Below are 19,904 nucleotides of genomic sequence, written 5' to 3' on the forward strand. Positions count from 1 at the left end.
TCAATGCCTCTGATTCGCTGTACTTTCCAGCGAATCTGGCAAATCACCGGGGTAACCGCAAATTTTCTTACAGAAAAAACAATTCGCCCTATTCAATGGAGACCATTCGCTGCAAGTGAACAGCGAATGTCTGCCAATTCGTCGTGTGCAATTGGCTGGTGGTTTTCAATGGGGTTTTTAGTTAAATTCGCAGAGAGAGTGTTCAATGCTCAAATGGAGAAAAGCTTTCTCCAGTGATTTTCGCCATGATGCTCTATTTTGCATTCAACGTCTTTTTTGGGTGAACTGTTATGTGTACTTGTAAAATAAATTTAGCTTTTTTTCCCGCTTTACAAGCACCTCTTTATTTTATTTAAAAAAAAAATGTCGGTACTTTTTACCTAGAAGGGCGCCCGCGATTGAAATCGCGGGAGTCGGGGGTAAAAATCGCGGTCATCGCGGGTAAATCGCGGGTACATAAAAATCTGCTACCCGCGATGACCACGATTTTCCCATAGGGAACAATGTTAAAAAGGCTGATTGAGCGCGATTTTAATGTAAAATGCCTCAATGCCCGCGATTTGGCCATAGGAATCAATGTTAAATGGGCCACAGAGCCCAAATAGGCACAATTAACCCTTAAATGTCCCCCCAAATTTTTAACGCCACCCCACGATCCACGCCAACCCGAAGCGTGGCGAGCGCAGCGAGCCCGCGAGGGGCGGCGGTACGCGTCCTCCGACCTTTTCATGCCCTACTATCCACTAGGGCGTGGAGTGAGAATATAATAGTGTGGCGAGCGCAGCGAGCCACCGAGCCCGAAGCGTGGCGAGGGGACGCGGATACCTTCACAGGTAGACGCGTCCCCTCGCGGGCTTCACAGGTGTCTGCGTCGCCACGGACACCTGTGAAGCCCGCGAGGGGACGCGTATAACTGTGAAGGTATCCGCGTCCCCTCGCGGGGCTCGCTGCGCTTGCCACGCTTCGGGCTCGGTGGCTCGCTGCGCTCGCCACACTATTCTATTCTCACTCCACGCCCTAGTGGATAGTAGGGCATGAAAAGGTCGGAGGACGCGTACCGCCGCCCCTCGCGGGCTCGCTGCGCTCGCCACGCTTCGGGTTGGCGTGGATCGTGGGGTGGCGTTAAAAATTTGGGGGGACATTTAAGGGTTAATGGGCTCTGTGGCCCATTTAACATTGATTCCTATGGCTAAATCGGGTCCATTGAGCCATTTAACAGTAAAATCGTGTCCATCGGGCCTTTTAACATTGATTCCTATGGTAAATCGGGAGCATCGCGTCGCGGGCATCGCGGGTACATTTATGGCCGGCCGCGACGCGACCGACACGATTTCCATGTTTAACATGGGTTCCAATGGGAAATCGCGGGCATCGCGTCGGTCGCGTCGCGGCCAGACATAAATGTACCCGCGATGACCGCGACGGGCGCCCATCTAGGTAAAGAGTACCAAAATGTCTTCCTCACCGAACTGACAGCCAGCTGAGCTGCGCCGGAGGGAGGGGGGGTTTGCGTACGGATGCGGGTGCCGTCAGCTGACATTGGAAGGCAACATATGAAGTCCTGACACTGCAGTGAGGGGGATGTGTAATGCTCCTGCAGCCCCTGCGTGGTGATAGCAGATGTCAGCGCCGGGGCTGCTGGAGCCAGAGGTCTGCTACTGCTGCTGAACCCGTCCCCGTCCTCAGGCTGTGTGTGGGGGATCCCGGCGGCATCAGCGCAGCAGGGGAGAGAGCCGGGACACTGTGTGATGAGTAGGGAGACGGCTCCAGCAGCAGACCTTCGGCAGCCCCTGCACAGTGATTGCAGTGCCACGGCTGCTGGAGCCGGAGGTCTGCTACTGCTGCTGGTCCATCCCCGTCCTTGGCTACCGGCGGCATCAGCGTGCACCCCCGCCGGGACTCCAGCTCCATCCCCAGAGTTTAGCCGCAGCAGCAGGGGTAGAGCGCTGGGACTGTAATTCGCCGTAGGGGTTTATTTTCGCCGTCAGGGGCAACGAGCCCCTGACGCATTGAAAAGTGTGGGCTGGGAGCTGACAGCGAGTAGCGGGGTGACAGTGAATCACGACGAGCACACAGCGAATCCAAAACAGTATTTGCTGCCGTGCACTCGCCAGAGCATTGAATACCCCCCAAAGTGTGACTCCGGCTGTATCTGCATAAGAAATGCTACGTTACACTGATTTCCAGACGAACACTATAATGTTCCATTTCTTATGCAGACATATCCACACACTGAATATATACATGCCACATATCATTTTAATCAGCAGAATCTGTTTGTGTCCTATTTGCAAAGAAGCATCTATTTAAAGACTCCCGCGCTACAGAGTCACATGGAGCTTACACTGTATAACGGGACTTGTATCATGCGGAGGATAGACACATCTGTATACTGGATTTTTGTTTTTACTATGTATTGCAGCCAAAGTTAATATTTAGCTACTAAATTTTACCTCCATAGATGGAAACGTCGCTTTTTTGCATTTAGCTGTCTTTTAAGTTCTCTGAAATGGAAAATAGGGAATGATCAGAGTATTGCCAAGATATGATGGGTCTGCCACAGTGGCCGTATTGTCCTACCTGCACTTTCCTGTAGGCTAAGAGTTAACGGTACATCTTGCCAGCTGGGAGAGACCACTGCCGTCCGTGTCTTCACAGATGTTTTGTTTTCCGCTCCAGGCCTTTGTGACAACGAAGAGATGTACTTTTCAGATTTAACGTGTTCTAGCTGTGGAATGGCTTAAAGCGAGGTTTTATGATCAACCTTTCCTTACAAATAGAGTTGAAATGTTGAACATTTGCAATCGTAAAACTTTAAGGCTATCTTTTATTTTTTTCTTTACTATTATTTTTTTTTTTAGTAGTTACTTTTTTTTTTTTAGAGTTTTGACGAGTGTTTTTATGAGTAAATAGTAAAATCATTTTTTTTCTTTTCTTATTCTTTTTCTTTTTTAACTGGATTGTTCTGCAGGAAATTGAGAGTATTCCAGTCTGCGGTACGCTGGCCTACAATTAATATTATTCTTCACGATCCGTCGATAAAGTCTTTTTATTTCGGTTGCGTTTCTTACAGGAACTTTCTCGGTTTACAGTTTTTAAAACGTAGAGCAAGTGGGCGAGGAAAGTCTATTTCACGGTTTGCTTAAAATTTCTTTAAATCTATATTTATAATAAAACTATGCCCATGTCTTGGAACTACCTTCAAAATTAGTCTTATGGATTTCTATCTCTGTGTCTAACGCCCGTCGTGATTGCTATTGGAATGGCCATTTCGTATCATTTTTATAAATGTAATGGAATACTTTTGGGGAAAGTTCAAAGACAGTTAAAGGAATAGACCTTTTTTTTTTTTTCTCCTTCCCACATCATAATACACATGTAATAGACACAGATATTCTATTTTTAAGACCGGTATTGGGATTGATTATCCAGAAAATGTCCGTAAAAAAACAGCAAAGTCATTATTACACACAGATATGATTAAGAAATAAAACTTATGCTCTAGGAATTAACGGAAGCTCGCCCCAACTCCCAGGAGAGTTCTCCAGTCGCATTAATTCGGCCCTCTCCTTAGTGTAGTGGTTGGGTAGAGCGTTGATGTGATTTGCCACATCCCCCTCGTTCTTCCTTCCTACATAGCATTCATTAGATGCATACTATAGGCACGAGATATATGTGGGTTCCGGTTTCCCGGCTTTACTCCGTTCTCACAGCGGGATCTTAATGTCTATGCAAAACACGTGACAGCTGACAGCCAATTGAAAAAATCGTAAATTTGCCATAATTTGGCGATAAGAACAGAGTAACTCCAACTCTGTTCATCTCTCATGGACACTGTGGGGTTTATTTACTAAGAAGGGAGTTCTGTTTCAGATGAGATGTTGCTACGGGCAACCAATCAGAATCTACATCTTATTTAGCACCTTCTAGAAGATGATAGGTAGTCTCTGGTTGTGGAGTTAAATGGGCTTTTAGGATGTTTTTGTTTATTTGGTTAAATCAAAAACCGAATAAAACCCATGCTCTATTAGAAAGGTTATTAACTTGTTATATGTGGGTAATTCTTTGCTTAGGGAGCTAGTGTAGTATGATTAGATCGTAAGCCTGGGGGTAGTTGGTTTGAATGGTCACATGCAGTGATGCTTAGCCCTCTCATCTTCATTTTATCATTTATTTATTATGCAGTCACTTAGATGTCTTCTTTTTGGTCTCTAGGGTGCCCAGGTGACCACGAGAAGATGGCTGAACCTGCAGGAATACCAGAGCAAAAAGCTGATGTCGGATAATGGGGTAACGGTGCAGAGATTCTTTGTTGCCGACAATGCCACAGAAGCCCTTGAAGCCGCTAAAAATCTAAGTATGCATGTCTACGTTTTCATTGTGTTTGGAGAATATTTGTCAAACCTCGAACCTAGAACACTAGTGCACCGGTACATATTAGTCCATTACAAATTAAATTGACTGTACCCTCATTAAAATGGCTGTCTACCTTAACCTTCATGTTGTTCACCTGTAGGAATACATAAGAGGAGATCGGGGTGAACTGTTTTTGCATTGTTCACACTAATGGGGGGGAATCGTATTGTTTTGGGCTGTGGGCACCCCAATATTTACTGCGTGGGTCACATTTAAATGCACCGGGTTTAGCGGCCTTAAACATCTAAACCTATGCATCCTGCTGGGTGTACAAAAGCCGGACTATGGACAGACTATGGGGGGTATTCAATCCTGGCCAAAATTTTCGGAAGGGAAAAAAACTGCAGTTTTCAACAGTTTTTTTTTGGCAAATTCGATTTACCTATTCAATTTCAGTGCTGATTTTTTTGCCTGGGCGAAAAATCCAGCATTGGCGAAAACTGGGTGTATCGGCAAAATTGCCGCGAACTCCTGGCCGTTTTTGCCCATGTCATTTCGCCCCACCCTAAAAAAGTGAAAAGGCATGGGCGGAAATTCAAGGGTCGCTGACCCTTGAATGATTTTTCTTCCCTTCGGAAATAAATCAGTCTGAACTGACTTTTACAGTATTTCCTCCACAGAAATAAAAGTCCGTTCAGACTGCCCCCAGCAGGCATCGGCCGCCTGCATTCCCAGCGTTTAAAGCAATTGACCATGTTCTTAATTGCATCACCTACGTAGAATGTTTCTAGATAGTGACTTTGCATGGGATGGCCTTTCTCAAATATATGGGGTGGAATTTAATAGGATGAGAGATTCAGAAAGTGAGAGATTTGGTAACAAATCTCCAGTTTGCAAAAGCCGTTTGATTTTGCAGTGTAAATGATTGCCGCTTTTTAAAAAACCTGGAGATTTCTTACCATATCTCTCTTTCTGAATCTCTCATCCTATTACATTTCACCCATGATATCAATCTATGAACAACAGCATATGATCGCCCCGGGGCTCTCAGCTGTTTTAACATTATAGAAACTTTGTCATATTGGGCCTATTTCAGACCTGATTGCTGCTGTGCGAATTTCCACAGCGGCTGATAATCAATGTACTGTGCATGCGTATAGGCCACAATTTACGTGTGCGACACCGTCCAGGGATGAAATACTACTTTTTTTCTTTGCTAGACATTTGCAAGGTGATTGACAGAAATCCGACATATGGGGGTGGTAACCGGCCATTTCATGGGTGTGCTTAAAAAATAAAAAAGTAGGCGTGGCTAGGGAAAATGGAGGCGTGCCCAAGCCTTTTTTGGGCAGGGTGTGTGACGTCCGCTCCGGCCACGATCAGGCTGATTTAATCACAGCTGCCGAGTCTACTTTGAGTCTGCGATGACTGGTGACCAGGGTGGAAGTCATTCGATGGCGAGTGTCTTACGAATGGTTTTGGACATTTTTGTGCGGCTGTGAATGGATTTGCTGCTGTACACATCTGTTAGCACAGTAGTGACATTCATTCTCAAAGTGGGGTTTCACTCTAGCGGGCGGCGTTCTGAATTGGGCCCATGGTTTGGTTCACCGTCTTACGGACAAATGGATGTGTTTTATTAACGTCCTAGAAATATGGCGAGAGATTGAAAGTTCCCCACAAAACAGGAATCGGAATATACCGCATCCTATTCGGCTTGCCTTCCTTTCTCGGCCTCATGGGGTCTCTATATAAAGGTGGCTGCTTTTGTGCAGTGAGGAAAAGTATTTGTTTCTCACTCACTTTAGATGTATTCGTAGGAATCAGATTAAAAATGAGTAGCCGCCGTTTCCGGGCTTGTCACTACACAATGGGCCTTCTAAATCACAATGTCACAAAAGTTCAAAAAAAGAATAAAGAAGCCAATTTAGAAATGTAGAGCGGGACGTTCCCCTTTACTGCAAAACAGGCCTGCACACTTTTTTAAAAACTTAAATTAGAAATTGTCTAGTTCTCACTACAGTTGGCCCTTGGACTCTTCAGCGTCGAAGCAGCCAAGAGACCACGACTAGCAGTTTGAGTGTGATTATCGTATTTATATAGTGAATGCATATTACAAAATACTTTATAGATGATACGGGGCCATCCCAGTGGAGTTTACAATCTATATTACCTATCACAGGTAAAAACATAGGGTTAATGTGTCAGGAGCCAATTAACCTACCAGTATATTTTTGGATTGTGGGAGGAAACCAGAGTACCCGGAGTAAACCCACGCAAACACAGGGAGAATATACAAACTCCACACAGTTAGGAAATCTAAACCAAGACTTCAGTGCAATGACGCAGTAATGCTATCCACTGTACCCCTGGCAATTCAGACTTTGGTGGACATGAGGAGGGATGTTATCCAAGCGAGGTTGGTGTGGGGAGGGTTATTTGCCAAGGGTAGAGTAGTAGAGGTCATAGCAGTCTAAGAGACTAAGGAGTCCACAGCTGATCCATTAGTTTAAATCCTGTAGACCTGGTTAATTCTATTTTGATCCAAGGTTTATTACTAGGCATCAATCACTAGTTCCTTGGATCAGAAGACAAACTTCGTAATTATACTGAAGATGAGCTACTTCTAGGCCGTCCCATTTGTTATGTAGTAAGCATTGGTCAGAAACCCATTGCTTAAACCTCTATCAGATAGTCATCCATAGAGCACTGGAATAGAAGTAACTACTTCCTATGTAACCCATTAAACCCTTTTTCTGCGCCCAATGACAAGACAAGTTTTCTTCTGGGAGTGGCAAAGCATTTAAGGGCCAATGATATTTGGTGGTTAAGCTTTTTAAAATGAAAAAAAAGAGTTTCACAAATTATCATATTTGCAATTTTTTGCTTCCGCAAGTATTCATTTTGTTCGATGTGGTAAAAGCACAATGAATTCTGTATGTGGACTGTGTCAAACTCCATGATTGACTGAAGACCAGACCTTCCCTAAACCAAATGATCCATCTGTTTTCGGGCTGTGAACAATAATCGTTTGTGCATAGAGCTATAATCGTTCAAAACGGTTGTTTCATTGACTAAACTTGAACAAACATCGTTCTCTGTACCACCAGCCAAACAGTGACTTCCTTTTTAGCTTCGTGAACTGTTCTACCAAAAAATAGATGTTGGGACTCTGTGTATGGGGAGGTGGAACAAAGCCAGTGTTGATGTAATTTATAGCTTTTTCTATTGTGTTGTGTGTAGTGTTACGGGGCGTCTGTGTATTCGTTCTCTTTCCCATTTTGGTATAATTATACGTAGTCATTAGCAGTGTTTCAGCAGTCAACAGGCACATCAGCATTTAATGTGACAGAATGAGATCTGCGTAGCAGCATTGCCATACACCGCGTTCACTTTTTATGTTCTCGCTACTTTATAAACGTTCATTCTTTTCCAAAATGACCCCATACTGCCTAGATTTACAGTAATGAGTGTAATAGGCAAGAGGATCACAAATCAAAATCTCATTTCAGATGTGAGACACTAATGTTTTGCTGACTTATTGTTCCACGTCTTCTATTCCTTCCAAAATTATAAACCTACCTACTGGAGAGCGAAACAAGAAAAAATAACATTTGGGAACCTTGGAACATAATGTTTTCATATTTTAGGAGACTAATAGAGTTTGTTCTAACTTAAAATTGTTTTAGAAATAAAGAAAAAATGAACGGTGTAAAAAAAAAAAAAAGCCTTACATTATGGTTTAAATTAAACACTTCAGATCATAATTGGTATTTAGATTTAGAAATTGAGCCTTTTATGCTAGGCATTTTAAGAAACGCGTTATTTTCTTTTATGGCTGCATTGAAGCTCTTTTTGTCTCAGGCGCCCTTTAATGTTGCTGAGTGCTCTCATATGGGTTTATTTACTAAGATGGGAGTTAGGTTTCAGATGGGATGTTGGTATGGGCAACCAGTCAGAATCGACTTATTATTTAGAACCTTCTAGATGACAATAGATAGAATCTGATAGCCCATACCAACAATCCCATCTTCAATAGAACTCCCATCTTCGTAAATAAACCCCATACGACTTAAAAATTGCTTAAAAAACACCCAATCTATCATGTACAGCAGTGGTGGCCAAACCGGTCCTCAAGATCTACCAACGGTCCACGTTTTCCAGACCACCTAGCTGGTGCACTGCTATAGTCATTACCAACTGTCACATCTTTAAACCTGCTGCATTCATTCCTACTATAGATCCACAGGTTGCTTGAAAAACACGAACTGTTGGTAGATCTTGAGGACAGGTTTGGCCACCCCTGATGTACAGTATCTGGTACAAAGATGGTTGAGTAGGTTTTGAGGATGGTTTTTAATGGACTACAAACTGATGGGCAAGTTAAAAAAAATTAATTAACAACCTTTACCTTTTATTTGTCTGTCAACTAATCTGGTAAATAGGCTGTCCTGCTTGCTAATTGATACCCCCTAGCTACATTCCTTCTCTACAGAGAGAGCTTTTGGCTCTACTTATTGATTTAGATCAGTGATTCCCAAAATCGATCCTCAAGGACTCCTAACAGTTCAGGTTTCCCAGGTCACCAATGAATCTTTAAAATGTGACATTTGTTGATCTACCATAGAGTGCCCCTGCCCAGTGACCTTGGAAAACATGAACGGTTAGGGGTTGTTGAGGACCGGGTTTGGGAACCACTGATTTAGAACATTTGAGAGGGAGGACACGGAGTCTGGTGGTGACGAAGGTCTCGTCTAACGTTAACTTCCTGGTAATAAAGAAAAACAGAAGGGAAACTTTTTTTTTTTCTCATTTTTTTTGCCAAAACGACCCCTAAACGGCTCTGATGGTAATAGTAGTTACGTTGCCTGACATTGATCAAAATATGAAAGTGGAGGCGCCTCTTCATGGATGAGTGCCAAAATAAAGGAATTAATTTAATTATCACTGATGATAGCAACTAGATATTTTTCTAGGAAGACAACGTATACATATAAAATGTGTTTCCATCTTACAGGCCTAGTTCTGTAAATGACTAAAGTACTGTAGCACACCATACAAATTATCCACATATTCTAATCCCCCTACTTCCATCGTCTATAGAAATCCTAAAACAATACCGGTTTTCAGTGTGATTGTTCCTTACACAGGCTTAGGTAGATGAATAGAACGAAAGCCGCCATTATACATGATGCCGGTTGTAACAGCAGGAATGCCGAGATGTACTGTAGTCAGACGTTATCAGACCTCATTTTAGCAAAACACATTACGTCAAGCTCACATTGTTAGACTTGAGCTTTGTGTCTTAGAGGAACTGGATTTCCATCAAGAACATTACTCACAGCTAGACAATAAGTGAATCTCGAAAGGGCTAACTATTCGTTGACTTTCCGCATAGTCTTGGAATATGAAACAAAAATTGCCTTACGTAGAAGGTGCAGGTGGGGAATGTAAAATGAAGGTTTGTCAGATTCACTTTGTAAGCATATGGTTAAAGGTTATCTTTGTAATCAGGTTAAAGATTAGATGCAGTACTTTTGGTGTACACAGAAATCGCTGTACTACACAGATGGTTTTTACAGTACACACCTATTGGCTGCACATCATAAATGCGTGAATTTATGGCGGAGAGCCCACATTTTGTCTTATCAGAGCGGTCGGGTGGTTTAACTTTGTTCTTGCAATAGCAAAAGGCATATTCCTGATAAATCAGTCAATAAAGAATAATGGGGTGTATTCAATCTGTGGCGTTATTTCCCGACAGGGGACATTTCGGTACTCACCTATTCAATGCTATTAACGCCATTAACGACCGCATTGTAAGCTGTCAGATCAGACTTCAAAGTCGGGTCTGTTTTGACGGATTGTCAAATTCACGCCCATTTTCCGACAGTCCGCATCTGTTTCAGACAATACATGAACATTCCGACACTGGACAGTTGGAAAGTTGAATTCCAATTGTCAAGTTAGTGTCGTATCTGACAAAGATGGACTTCATTCCGACAGGTATAATCCCGGGTTGAATACCGTTATTTAAAGAGGATTGTCTGGTAAAAGAAGCTGCATTTGAGGGGGTGTTAACAACTTAGTGCCGCAGAGAATTTTTACTTCCTGCAGAAGTTTGAAATGAAAACTTATTATCCCATATTTTCATTGAGACAACAAGTCCGTATTAATAAAACATGACATGTGGGGCGGCCAGAACGCCTGCGCTAGGCAGAAACTCTGATCATTTTGCACAAACTGAAAAGGGGGAATGTGCTCTTGTTTTGGGACATGTTTTTTTTTTCCTCGTTCATCACTGTGTATGCACATTTAATGTATGTTGTCTTTAATGTTAAAAGAATGTATGTGTGTAGAAAATATAGTATAGTGTGTGGCATAAATCGCTGAGATTTGTTATTGTTAAAGTGTCACGCTATTTTCGATGAGGTAAACATTGCGAGTCCCAATAAATAAGTAAATAGCTTCTATTCCTGCCTTTCACATTTCCTATCTCCATTATGGACCTTTCAGCGGCAATTGTGGGAGAATTAGGGGCTTTCTGTCCTAGACGTTTTACAACACAGAAGAAGATGTTTAAGGCGTCAAGTCAGTAAATTGTCTGACATTTCCTCTGGGACGCCGTTTCTCTGGAAACAGGCCTTGCGTTTTCTCGATGCTGTCGGGAGAACACGTCCTTAACAAGAAAAACATAGAACCTTCCCTATTTTGATCTTGAATAAATGTGTATTAGTATATTTTATGTGTCACTATAAAAAGAGAAGATCTGGCAATGGTTCTACTAATGATTGATAACTGTTTTGATGAGCTTGAGTGATTCTGCTTTAGAGAGTGAGGTGTCCTTGGAGCCGATTCAGACCTAAGTGCAAGGCTGCAACTTTTTGCGGCCCCTCAATCAGTTAGCCCCCCAACCCGCCTGAGAGGAGGGCCGCAAAGAGGTGGGAAATCTACTCACAACCCACCCCACCCCCTTCCTGTGTGAAATAAATCAATACTTAACTCAGCGCTGCAATGGTCGTGGGACGTGGTCCCTCCCATCAGCTGGGATACTGCCTACAAACGCAAGCCAGCTGTCAATCAGACAGTGAATGGCCGGCGGTCACTGGCTGCGGCCTCATGGAGGGCATGTGCACTGTGGATCATGCACATGCGCGGTTCTCTGATGATCGCCAGGGAGATCGCCACCCTACGATTAGGGCTTAATCCGGCCCTTTATACCAATAATCAGCCAATCGGCTCCTAGCAGGCATGTCAACGGCTGTGTTTGAAAAATGAAGAGCTGATTGGCTGGTACTTTTTCTGTCACAAAGTCTTGGTACAAAGACCCATAAATCCAGTATTGCTCAGAGTGTGACATAGGTGTCCAGTATATTGAATATTCTTACTCAGGAAGGAGCTACCAGCTCAGGTTGGTCACTGAAATGATTGAATAACTGCAGCCACTTTAGAATAGAGCTACAGGTGCAATGAAACAATTGAATCCCCCACTTATAAGCACTTGGGTATGATTTATAATGTGACTACTCCACTTTAAATGCTATTTTATACTGTGTCTTTACACGGTGGATATGCCTTGTGCGGATGTGCATGTATGGATTGGCTTCAGTGTGCGCGGCACAAACTTGAGCGTTATAAATCACTTGGACATGATTGGTACATCGGCGTTGGCAGCTACAGGGGGACTGTGATTGTTCTATGAGAGTAAGTTATAAGTACTAGTACTGTCCTGCAGGCCTACGACTCACTTGCAACATATTGATTATTGGACTAATTAAAAACTGACGTTAACCCCTCCAAAGCCTGTGGTACTGCATAATTTAGCTTTTTAAACTAAGGGCACTCTTTCCGGTTTTCTGGAGACGATGGTCTGTTTTTCATTGCCTTTTTAAAACTTGCTGTAACATCTATATGGGTCCTCTATAGTCAGATAATGGCAGCACAGTAGGCAAGGTGGATAGCATTACAGCTAAGTGTTTTGTTTTTTCTTCCACATACCAACCAACATACTGGTAGGATAATTGGCTTCTTAAATAACTTGTGTGGTGTTTATGTGATCGTAGGGGATTGGCTTGAAATACCGGCGGTCAGATTCCCGAGGGTCAAAATCCTGACACCGGAATCCCGACAAGAGGGGGACGTGGATCGCCCCCCTTGGGGGCTCGCCAAGCAGCAGGCCCGATGCCTCGCTACGGTCGGCACACTAATTTATTCTCCCTCTATGGGTGTTGTGGACACCGACAGGTGGACAAAGTGCCGGGATTTCGGTGGTCAGGATTTTGGCCGCCGGGATTTCAACTGCATCCCGATCGTAGAAAAAGGATGACGTGGAAATGTTTGATTTGAATTTTTTTCGGGTCATTTTGTATGTTTTGTCATATCTGAGACACAAATTAGAGGAAATTTGTACCCTCATGGGCTTGGTCTGCTCACCGCACTTTAGGTAAGATACGTTGCATTGCTACAGTTGTAGTCCACATGGATGGTAAATGAAAATGAAAAAGTTGAATAAAATTTTTAGAAAAAGTTGAGAATTGTTCAAACCCCCCCCCCCCCAAAAAAAAGAAACAACAACAAAACCTTGTGTTGAAAATATGTGCAGACCATTGTCATGTCAACCTGTTGACCTTTTAACCCCGTTGACCGTTTACAGGTCGTCTATTTGGGATAGAATTATTCACCATGTATATGTATACTAAATCAGAAGGATACCGTGTAAAGCAGTGTTCCCGCTAGGCTGTTTTAGCCTGATTTTTAAAGGGCAAAATGCGCCTTGCTCCTATAGCAGGGCCCCACTAAAAGAGCCTGTTGCCTGTCCCACCGGTGCACCCTGAGCTGCCGGGGAAGCGCCGGGCATCGCAATCTATGGCGGCAATGGGCTTCACCGGCAGCTCAGGAACTTCGGCGGCGTGACGCACGCCCCCTTGCACGATGGCGGCAGCCGGGCACGCCCCCTTTAGTGACGGCAGCAGCCTGGGACCACCTACAACGATGACGTTGGCAGGTCGTGCCCCCGTGCAGCAGCGCCCTGCCCTACTTAGTTCCTAGAAGGAACACTATAAAATATGCCTTTCTTGCCTTAGGAACGCATTGGATTTTCCAGAAAATTGTCGGTCTATTTGTTGCTTCAAACACATCAATTAAATTTTGCCGAAAAGCCTAAAAAAGTGTTTTTTTTTATTATTTTTTATATTAATTTGTACAAAGTGAAGAAATACAAATGTGATAATTTTTTTTCTGTAATAATATCATAAAGGAATACTTTGTTACTTGCTTCGATTTTAATCTATCTTTCCAAAATTACAAACAGCAGGATCCTGTTCTTTTTTTGTTTTCGGTACAGTAGCTGCGCATGAATATGATAGTTTTTATTCTATTTATGCATTTTTATTCGTCTTGATTTAAATGCAGTCTAGAGGAATACTATAGTAACAAGGCAGACTGTTGGTTTTTTACTTTTTTTAAACTAGGAAACCTAGTATGATAATTCCCAAAAATTTCTAAATAATTCCCAAAAATTTGGGAACCACTGAGTTCTACTGAATAATTAGTATATTTATAAATCTCCTATTTTCACCGCTGTCAGCACATTTTGGTTGAGCTGCACATCTGACGTGACTGTATTCTGTTTCCCACAGTCCGCTCCCGCTGCATTGTGGGGAAAATGGCGAGTACAGCCTGAAGAGACCAGTAAGCTTGTGACAAATCAAGACATCCGTGTCTAAAACCTGCAGCACATCATTAATCAAGTGTTGAGGCTTCTGGGACTTGGGGGGGAACCGGTGCCTTCCTAATCCAAGACATTGTGACTAGGGAATCCTGTTCAAAATAGACCAAATCCCTGGAGTTTCCCCAGAAGCAAATGCTCTCATTCTAGAACTCAATAGCATTCTGCCTGGCATATACACTTGGCGAAGTGCAATGAGGAATACGGAGGCTGCGGGATGGAGGCTTTAAATCCCCATGTAATAACCATTGTTTACAATGCTTAGTATATCTATAAGTTATTAGTAAATAAAGTCTAAACGCTGCAGTTTTCTGAAAACTTTATGATCTAAAAGTGGTTGTTCGTTAAGGAAAAAACGCTTAAAGCGCTCACATTGTTGATGCTGCCATAGGGGCGGAGTGTATATAGAGGACTGCGTGTGACACCTACCGGCTCTTTGCAATTGCAAGTAGTATTGGGGATTACGTGGGGGTTTATATGCACAGGTCTAGGGTTTATCCAGAATGGTTTGGACTTGCGTTCTTTGGATACAGATTCATTTTCTTGTGGCACCCTGTCTAAATCCTAGTCTAGGTTATTCCTATATGCATTCTGTTATCTTATATCGCAGTGCTCTTCACATAGGGCCTGATTCAGAACCACTTGCTAGTCTGCGATTACATAGTAAGCGTGGCCCATCCGACTACCCGCACCTACCCCTGCGCACAAAATCGGACCCAAATATATGGTGTCTGAATCGGGCCCATAGTGTCCACTCTACCACCCTGCATCTTTCATACCCCATGCAGTTCCTCTTCCCTACCTGCGATGTCGCTCTCTGCTGTGGTGCTCCTAGCACAGGCTGGTCTGCACATCAGTGCTGAAATACAGACCACACTGTGTTATACCTATAGAACTTACACTTTTTCTACTGTGCTTTCTTATTTCAGGCCTTTGTGAGTAACAGGTTTACAGATGAGTTTTGCCAGTCATTTATTCATTCTCCAAATGTAATTGGTCCTGGTCAATTACTAAATTGCGGAGGAGGGAGAGCCAGTCACAGAAAGGATGATGAACCCCATTTAGAAAAACACTGGTGTTTATCTGAAGGCTACCTGAATAATACGTTCTATAGTTCCCCCCCCCCCCTAAAATACATACATGTAGTAAAATCTATATAGTTTTACAACTTGAATACCAGGTGTAGTGGTCTTTGGTATGGATGAGAATTCCAAGTATGATAGGTAAGTGCTATAAAGTTTTTAAGCCCTTCTAGCCAATCAGTGAGACAGGTCGGTGGAACCACCAGTAACGATTTTTGTCTGGGGGTGGTGCATTAGATCAATACAAATTAGATAGTCAATTGTCTGACATCCTTCTGGCAATGTGGCTCTAATACATTAGAACGGTATCCCGATAATGTTCAGGTTGACTACTAGTGGTCAAAGGCGCCCAGTGAGATGCCTAAACTTTGTTGACCATGTCTAAGGAGATCGACGCCGGTAAATGGTTGATGTTTTTAACAGTAGCAAGGTGGACACAAGTGTTTCCTGTTTTGTTTGATGCATGTCCACTTGGTTCATACTTTACTAACCAAGTGGTCATAGAGTTAGATTATAATAGTATAGCGAGGGGACACTGTGTCCATAGTGTCCACAGAGACCCCTGTGACATTCGGCAACAAAAAAAAAATAATTGTGTCGACCTTGCTACTGTCGAACGAATTCCCATCAACCCTCATCAGCGGCAATCTCCCGTCATTGTCTAACTACACGCACTTGACCAAGTTTAGGCATCTAACTAGATGCCGTCGATAGTGGTACTGTCGCCCTCCTAAATAATGTTGATTCGATCTCCCAGAACCCATTGGAACCATGTTGGCCTATAATGTGTAATTATTCTCCCTGACATTTTTGTGGTAATATCAGCAAGATTGTGTTAGGGTTTTTTTTGTCTTCCTTTTTTTTTTTTGCGTTACCGTCTGATTAGTGCTGCAATCTGTCCACATAATGTACAGTCAGCTGTGGTTCTCTTTCATGATTCCGTCTTCCATTGAACTGAAAAGCTCAGACGAGAATAAATTATCCTGTCCACGTCTTTAGGCTTTTAATGACTCAATGAACCAGTGTCTAATTTCTCTGTATGAAGAATTTGCTTCCGCCGTACGGGCTGAAGGATGTGTGATTGGAACATAATTTTATCCTGTGTTTTAAAGCCGTCGGATAGCTAACATTGTCTGTAGTAACTCAATTTGTACTGTGGCTGGGATATTTCCATAAAAAATCCATTATGCCCTTTGCAATTTTTTTGCAGACGGTCCCTAAGAGAGTAGAGGCGTATCACTGCAACTAAAATTACATTTTCTACTAAAGAACATTTTCTTGTAATCCCGTTAGGGATTTTGAACGGTGGTGAAATAAATATAGAGGAAAAAAAATGAAAATTATTTGTTCTTTCTTAAAATCAGATATTTAAGTAAATAAGAAATGGTGATGGAGGATGTGGAAAACGGACCAATGGTATAAAGATCACTCTCCGTGGAACTGGGATTGTAACTCCTAAATGAAATTACTCCTTGTTCCCACTTGCCTGAGGGAAGGAGCAGCCGCTTCAGTTAGCGCGGAGTCAATGTATCGATCTGTACGGCAGTTCTTACATTTATATAATAAGGTTTTGGACTTATTGGTGGTGGTTATTTTCTACATGTTTTCAGATGTTACCTGACGTTTTTTTCTCATTACAGTTCATTACATTTATGTTATTTATCGTCGTTCTAGAAATTGTTGTATTTTTATTGTACATTTATCTAAAATGACAGGAACTGGTAGGAGCTGTGGGAAGATGCTGAATGAATGGCTAGGCGGTAATTCAAAAACCAGGCCAAACAGTCCTCGATAGGGTAAATCCAACCGGTATCTGGATTATATGTTAATGGTCGACCGGTTTAAATGATCGTTAAAAATATGGTCACTTAAGTTTTTTTTTAAACTTTTTTATACGTTATATAAAGTATACTTTTTATACTTTAGAAATAAAGTATAAATCATTTTTAGTATAAATACTTTTTTTTCCATACTTTAGCATTGACGTAGGCTATGATTGCAAATAGCAACCTGTGCTTAGCCTTGCCCAAAGCATGGCGGACAAAGTGGTACACAAATTGGGGTCGTGTGCGGTCAACCATACAATGTGCAAAACCCGTGCTGACCAATTCTTAGTCAACATTTTTACTGTGTAAATCTTTCGGTACTCTTTACCTAGAACGGCGCCCGCGATTAGCATCGCGGGCAAAAAATCGCGGGCATCGCGGGTACATAAAAATCGGGTGCGACGCGATGCCCGCGATTTTCCCATAGGGATCAATGTTAAAAGTCAGATTGGACGCGATTTTAGTGTTAAATGCCTCAATGCCCGCGATTTTTACATAGGAAACAATGTTAAATGGGCCACAGAGCCCTAATAGTCCCCCTGAAGTCTTAAATGGCCCCCACAATTTTTAACGCCACCCCACGATCAACGTCAACCCGAAGCGTGGCGAGCGGCTGCGGTACGCGTCCTCCGACCTTTTCAAGCACAGCGAGGGGACGCGGATACCTTCACAGTTATACGCGTCCCCTCGCGGGCTTCACAGGTGTCCGTGGTGACGCGGACACCTGTGAAGGCCGCGAGGGGACGCGTTTACCTGTGAAGGTATCCGCGTCCCCTCGCGGGGCTCGGTGGCTCGCTGCGCTCGCCACACTATTCTATTCTCAACTCCACGCCGACGTGGATAGTGGGAGTATGAAAAGGTCGGAGGACGCGTACCGCCGCCCCTCGCGGGCTCGCTGCGCTCGCCACGCTTCGGGTTGACGTTGATCGTGGGGTGCCGTTAAAAATTGTGGGGGCCATTTCAGACTTCAGGGGGACTATTAGGGCTCTGTGGCCCATTTAACATTGTTTCCTATGGAAAAATCGCGGGCATTGAACACTAAAATCGCGTCCAATCTCACTTTTAACATTGGTCCCTATGGGAAATCGCGGGCATCGCATCGCACCCGTTTTTTAGTGCATTCGATGGTCGCGATGGGCGCCGTTCTAGGTAAAGAGTACCAATCTTTCTACTGTCATTCTATTGACTACGTGATTGTCGATCCTATGAGGCAACCTAGTGAATTTCGACCTACTATTGGCTGGCCTAAGGACCACACCCATTCAACCACCCCAGTATTGATAACATATTGTTCCTGTGTTTTTACCCGAATGTATTTCTAGAATTCAGGAAAAAATATTCTCCCTTTCTGTACATCAATCTAGGACAGGGGTGGGCAATAAGTGGCCCTCCAGCTGCCTTTGAACTGCACATCCCAGCATGCACTAATAGAAAAACTATGGCATGCTGGGATTTGTACTTCCTCAGCGGCTGTCGGGCCGCTTAATGCTTCCCTTCGTTCTAGGGAGTGCAACAGTTCATAGTGTTCTGACCATGTCATGTGACTACTTCTACATATACAGTAGGTAACAACAGACCGATTTTTTGTTCCTGCAGAGGCAAGGGAAATTGTTTTAAAAGCTCAGATCCTGGCTGGAGGAAGAGGTAAAGGTGTGTTTGACAGCGGACTGAAAGGTGGAGTCCATCTAACTACTGAGTAAGTTTTATTAGTAATTCCAGCATCATCCTAATGCACCATGACTACATATGTGTAACCCCTTTTAAGCTTTTCTATGGATCCACTTATTCCAATTAACTGCCCTCTCCTCAAGGTCTACTTAATTTCTCTTCCCAAATAATGGTTCCCTCTGCTGGATCTGTCATTTCACGCTATTCCTAAATTCAGCAACTATACCATTTTAATACTGTTCAGATAAATATGGTGCCTGATTTTGCCACTTATCCCTTTCCATAAGTATCCATTGCTTATCCCTTTCCTGAAAGCAGGGGTTCAGAGGTAGACTTGGGGGGGCAGGGGGCTTATGCACTCATAAGAAATACTTGCCTATATTATTGATGACTGAATGGAAACAAGTGAAGGAGGAGCTTTCATCACAGATGGGGGCGGGGATGTGCTGCGATTATAGCTTGACACATCGTGTTAGGGAGTGCATTACCACTCTTGGCCACTGTGTGCACTGTGGAGCACTAGCACTTTTATCACACTTTTTTTTAAATGCGGGAAAACGCCATTAAAATCCGTCCAGATGTACTAAGCCTCCGAGAGATAAAATGGAGAGTGATAAAGGGGTCTTTTTTTACTAAATCTTGCAGAGAGATAAAGTAGACATAGATACTTTACCAGCCAACCAGCCTCTAAGTGCAATGTTACATGCTGTGTTGACAAGAGGTGATTGTCCCACTTTATCGCTCTCCAATGTATATAGACCCAAAAGTACCAGCCAATCCGCTCCTTGCATTCTTCAAACACGGCCTGTGACATTGCAGTTACAGTAGATGCTGATTAGCTGATGAGGTAAATCGTTTTGCAATGTTTTACTAAACCGTTTCCAATTGCTCTGCAGCCCTAACAAGGTGGAAATTCTCACAAAGCAGATGATTGGATACAATCTGACAACCAAACAAACCGCTCAAGGTGGCGTCAAAGTTAGTAAGGTAAGTTTGGCCAAGGCTTGTAATGTCTTTTTTGTTTTGTGTTATCATTTGATTTATTACAAATGCTTATGGGCTGCCTTAATTGAATCATTCCCAATGTCTGCAATGAAGCAGCCGTTTGTGGGCTGAATTTTGCGTGTAACAAAAATGAAATCTTTAGGGACCATGTTGGGGAATAACACTTTTAAACAAAATGTGTCTAGCGCTGGAAGCTTTGTGTTGCTCCCTGTCTCCGTGTGTGTGAAGTTAGTGTCAGTG

At 43.1% G+C, this 19,904-nt stretch overlaps 1 protein-coding gene across 1 annotated transcript in view; it reads left to right on the top strand.

Moving 5' to 3' along the window:
• SUCLG2 (succinate-CoA ligase GDP-forming subunit beta) overlaps nt 1-19,904 on the top strand; it is a 212,155-nt gene that overhangs the window by 38,540 nt on the left and 153,711 nt on the right. Inside the window, exons 2-4 of the mRNA XM_083156025.1 lie at nt 4,216-4,357; nt 18,588-18,687; nt 19,556-19,646. Of these exons, the coding sequence (XP_083012151.1) occupies nt 4,216-4,357; nt 18,588-18,687; nt 19,556-19,646 (333 nt within the window). The remainder of the gene's footprint in view (nt 1-4,215; nt 4,358-18,587; nt 18,688-19,555; nt 19,647-19,904) is intronic.

The sequence above is a fragment of the Crinia signifera genome, chromosome 8 (genome assembly GCF_055691185.1).
Source record: "Crinia signifera chromosome 8, ASM5569118v1, whole genome shotgun sequence".
Lineage (NCBI taxonomy): Eukaryota > Metazoa > Chordata > Amphibia > Anura > Myobatrachidae > Crinia > Crinia signifera.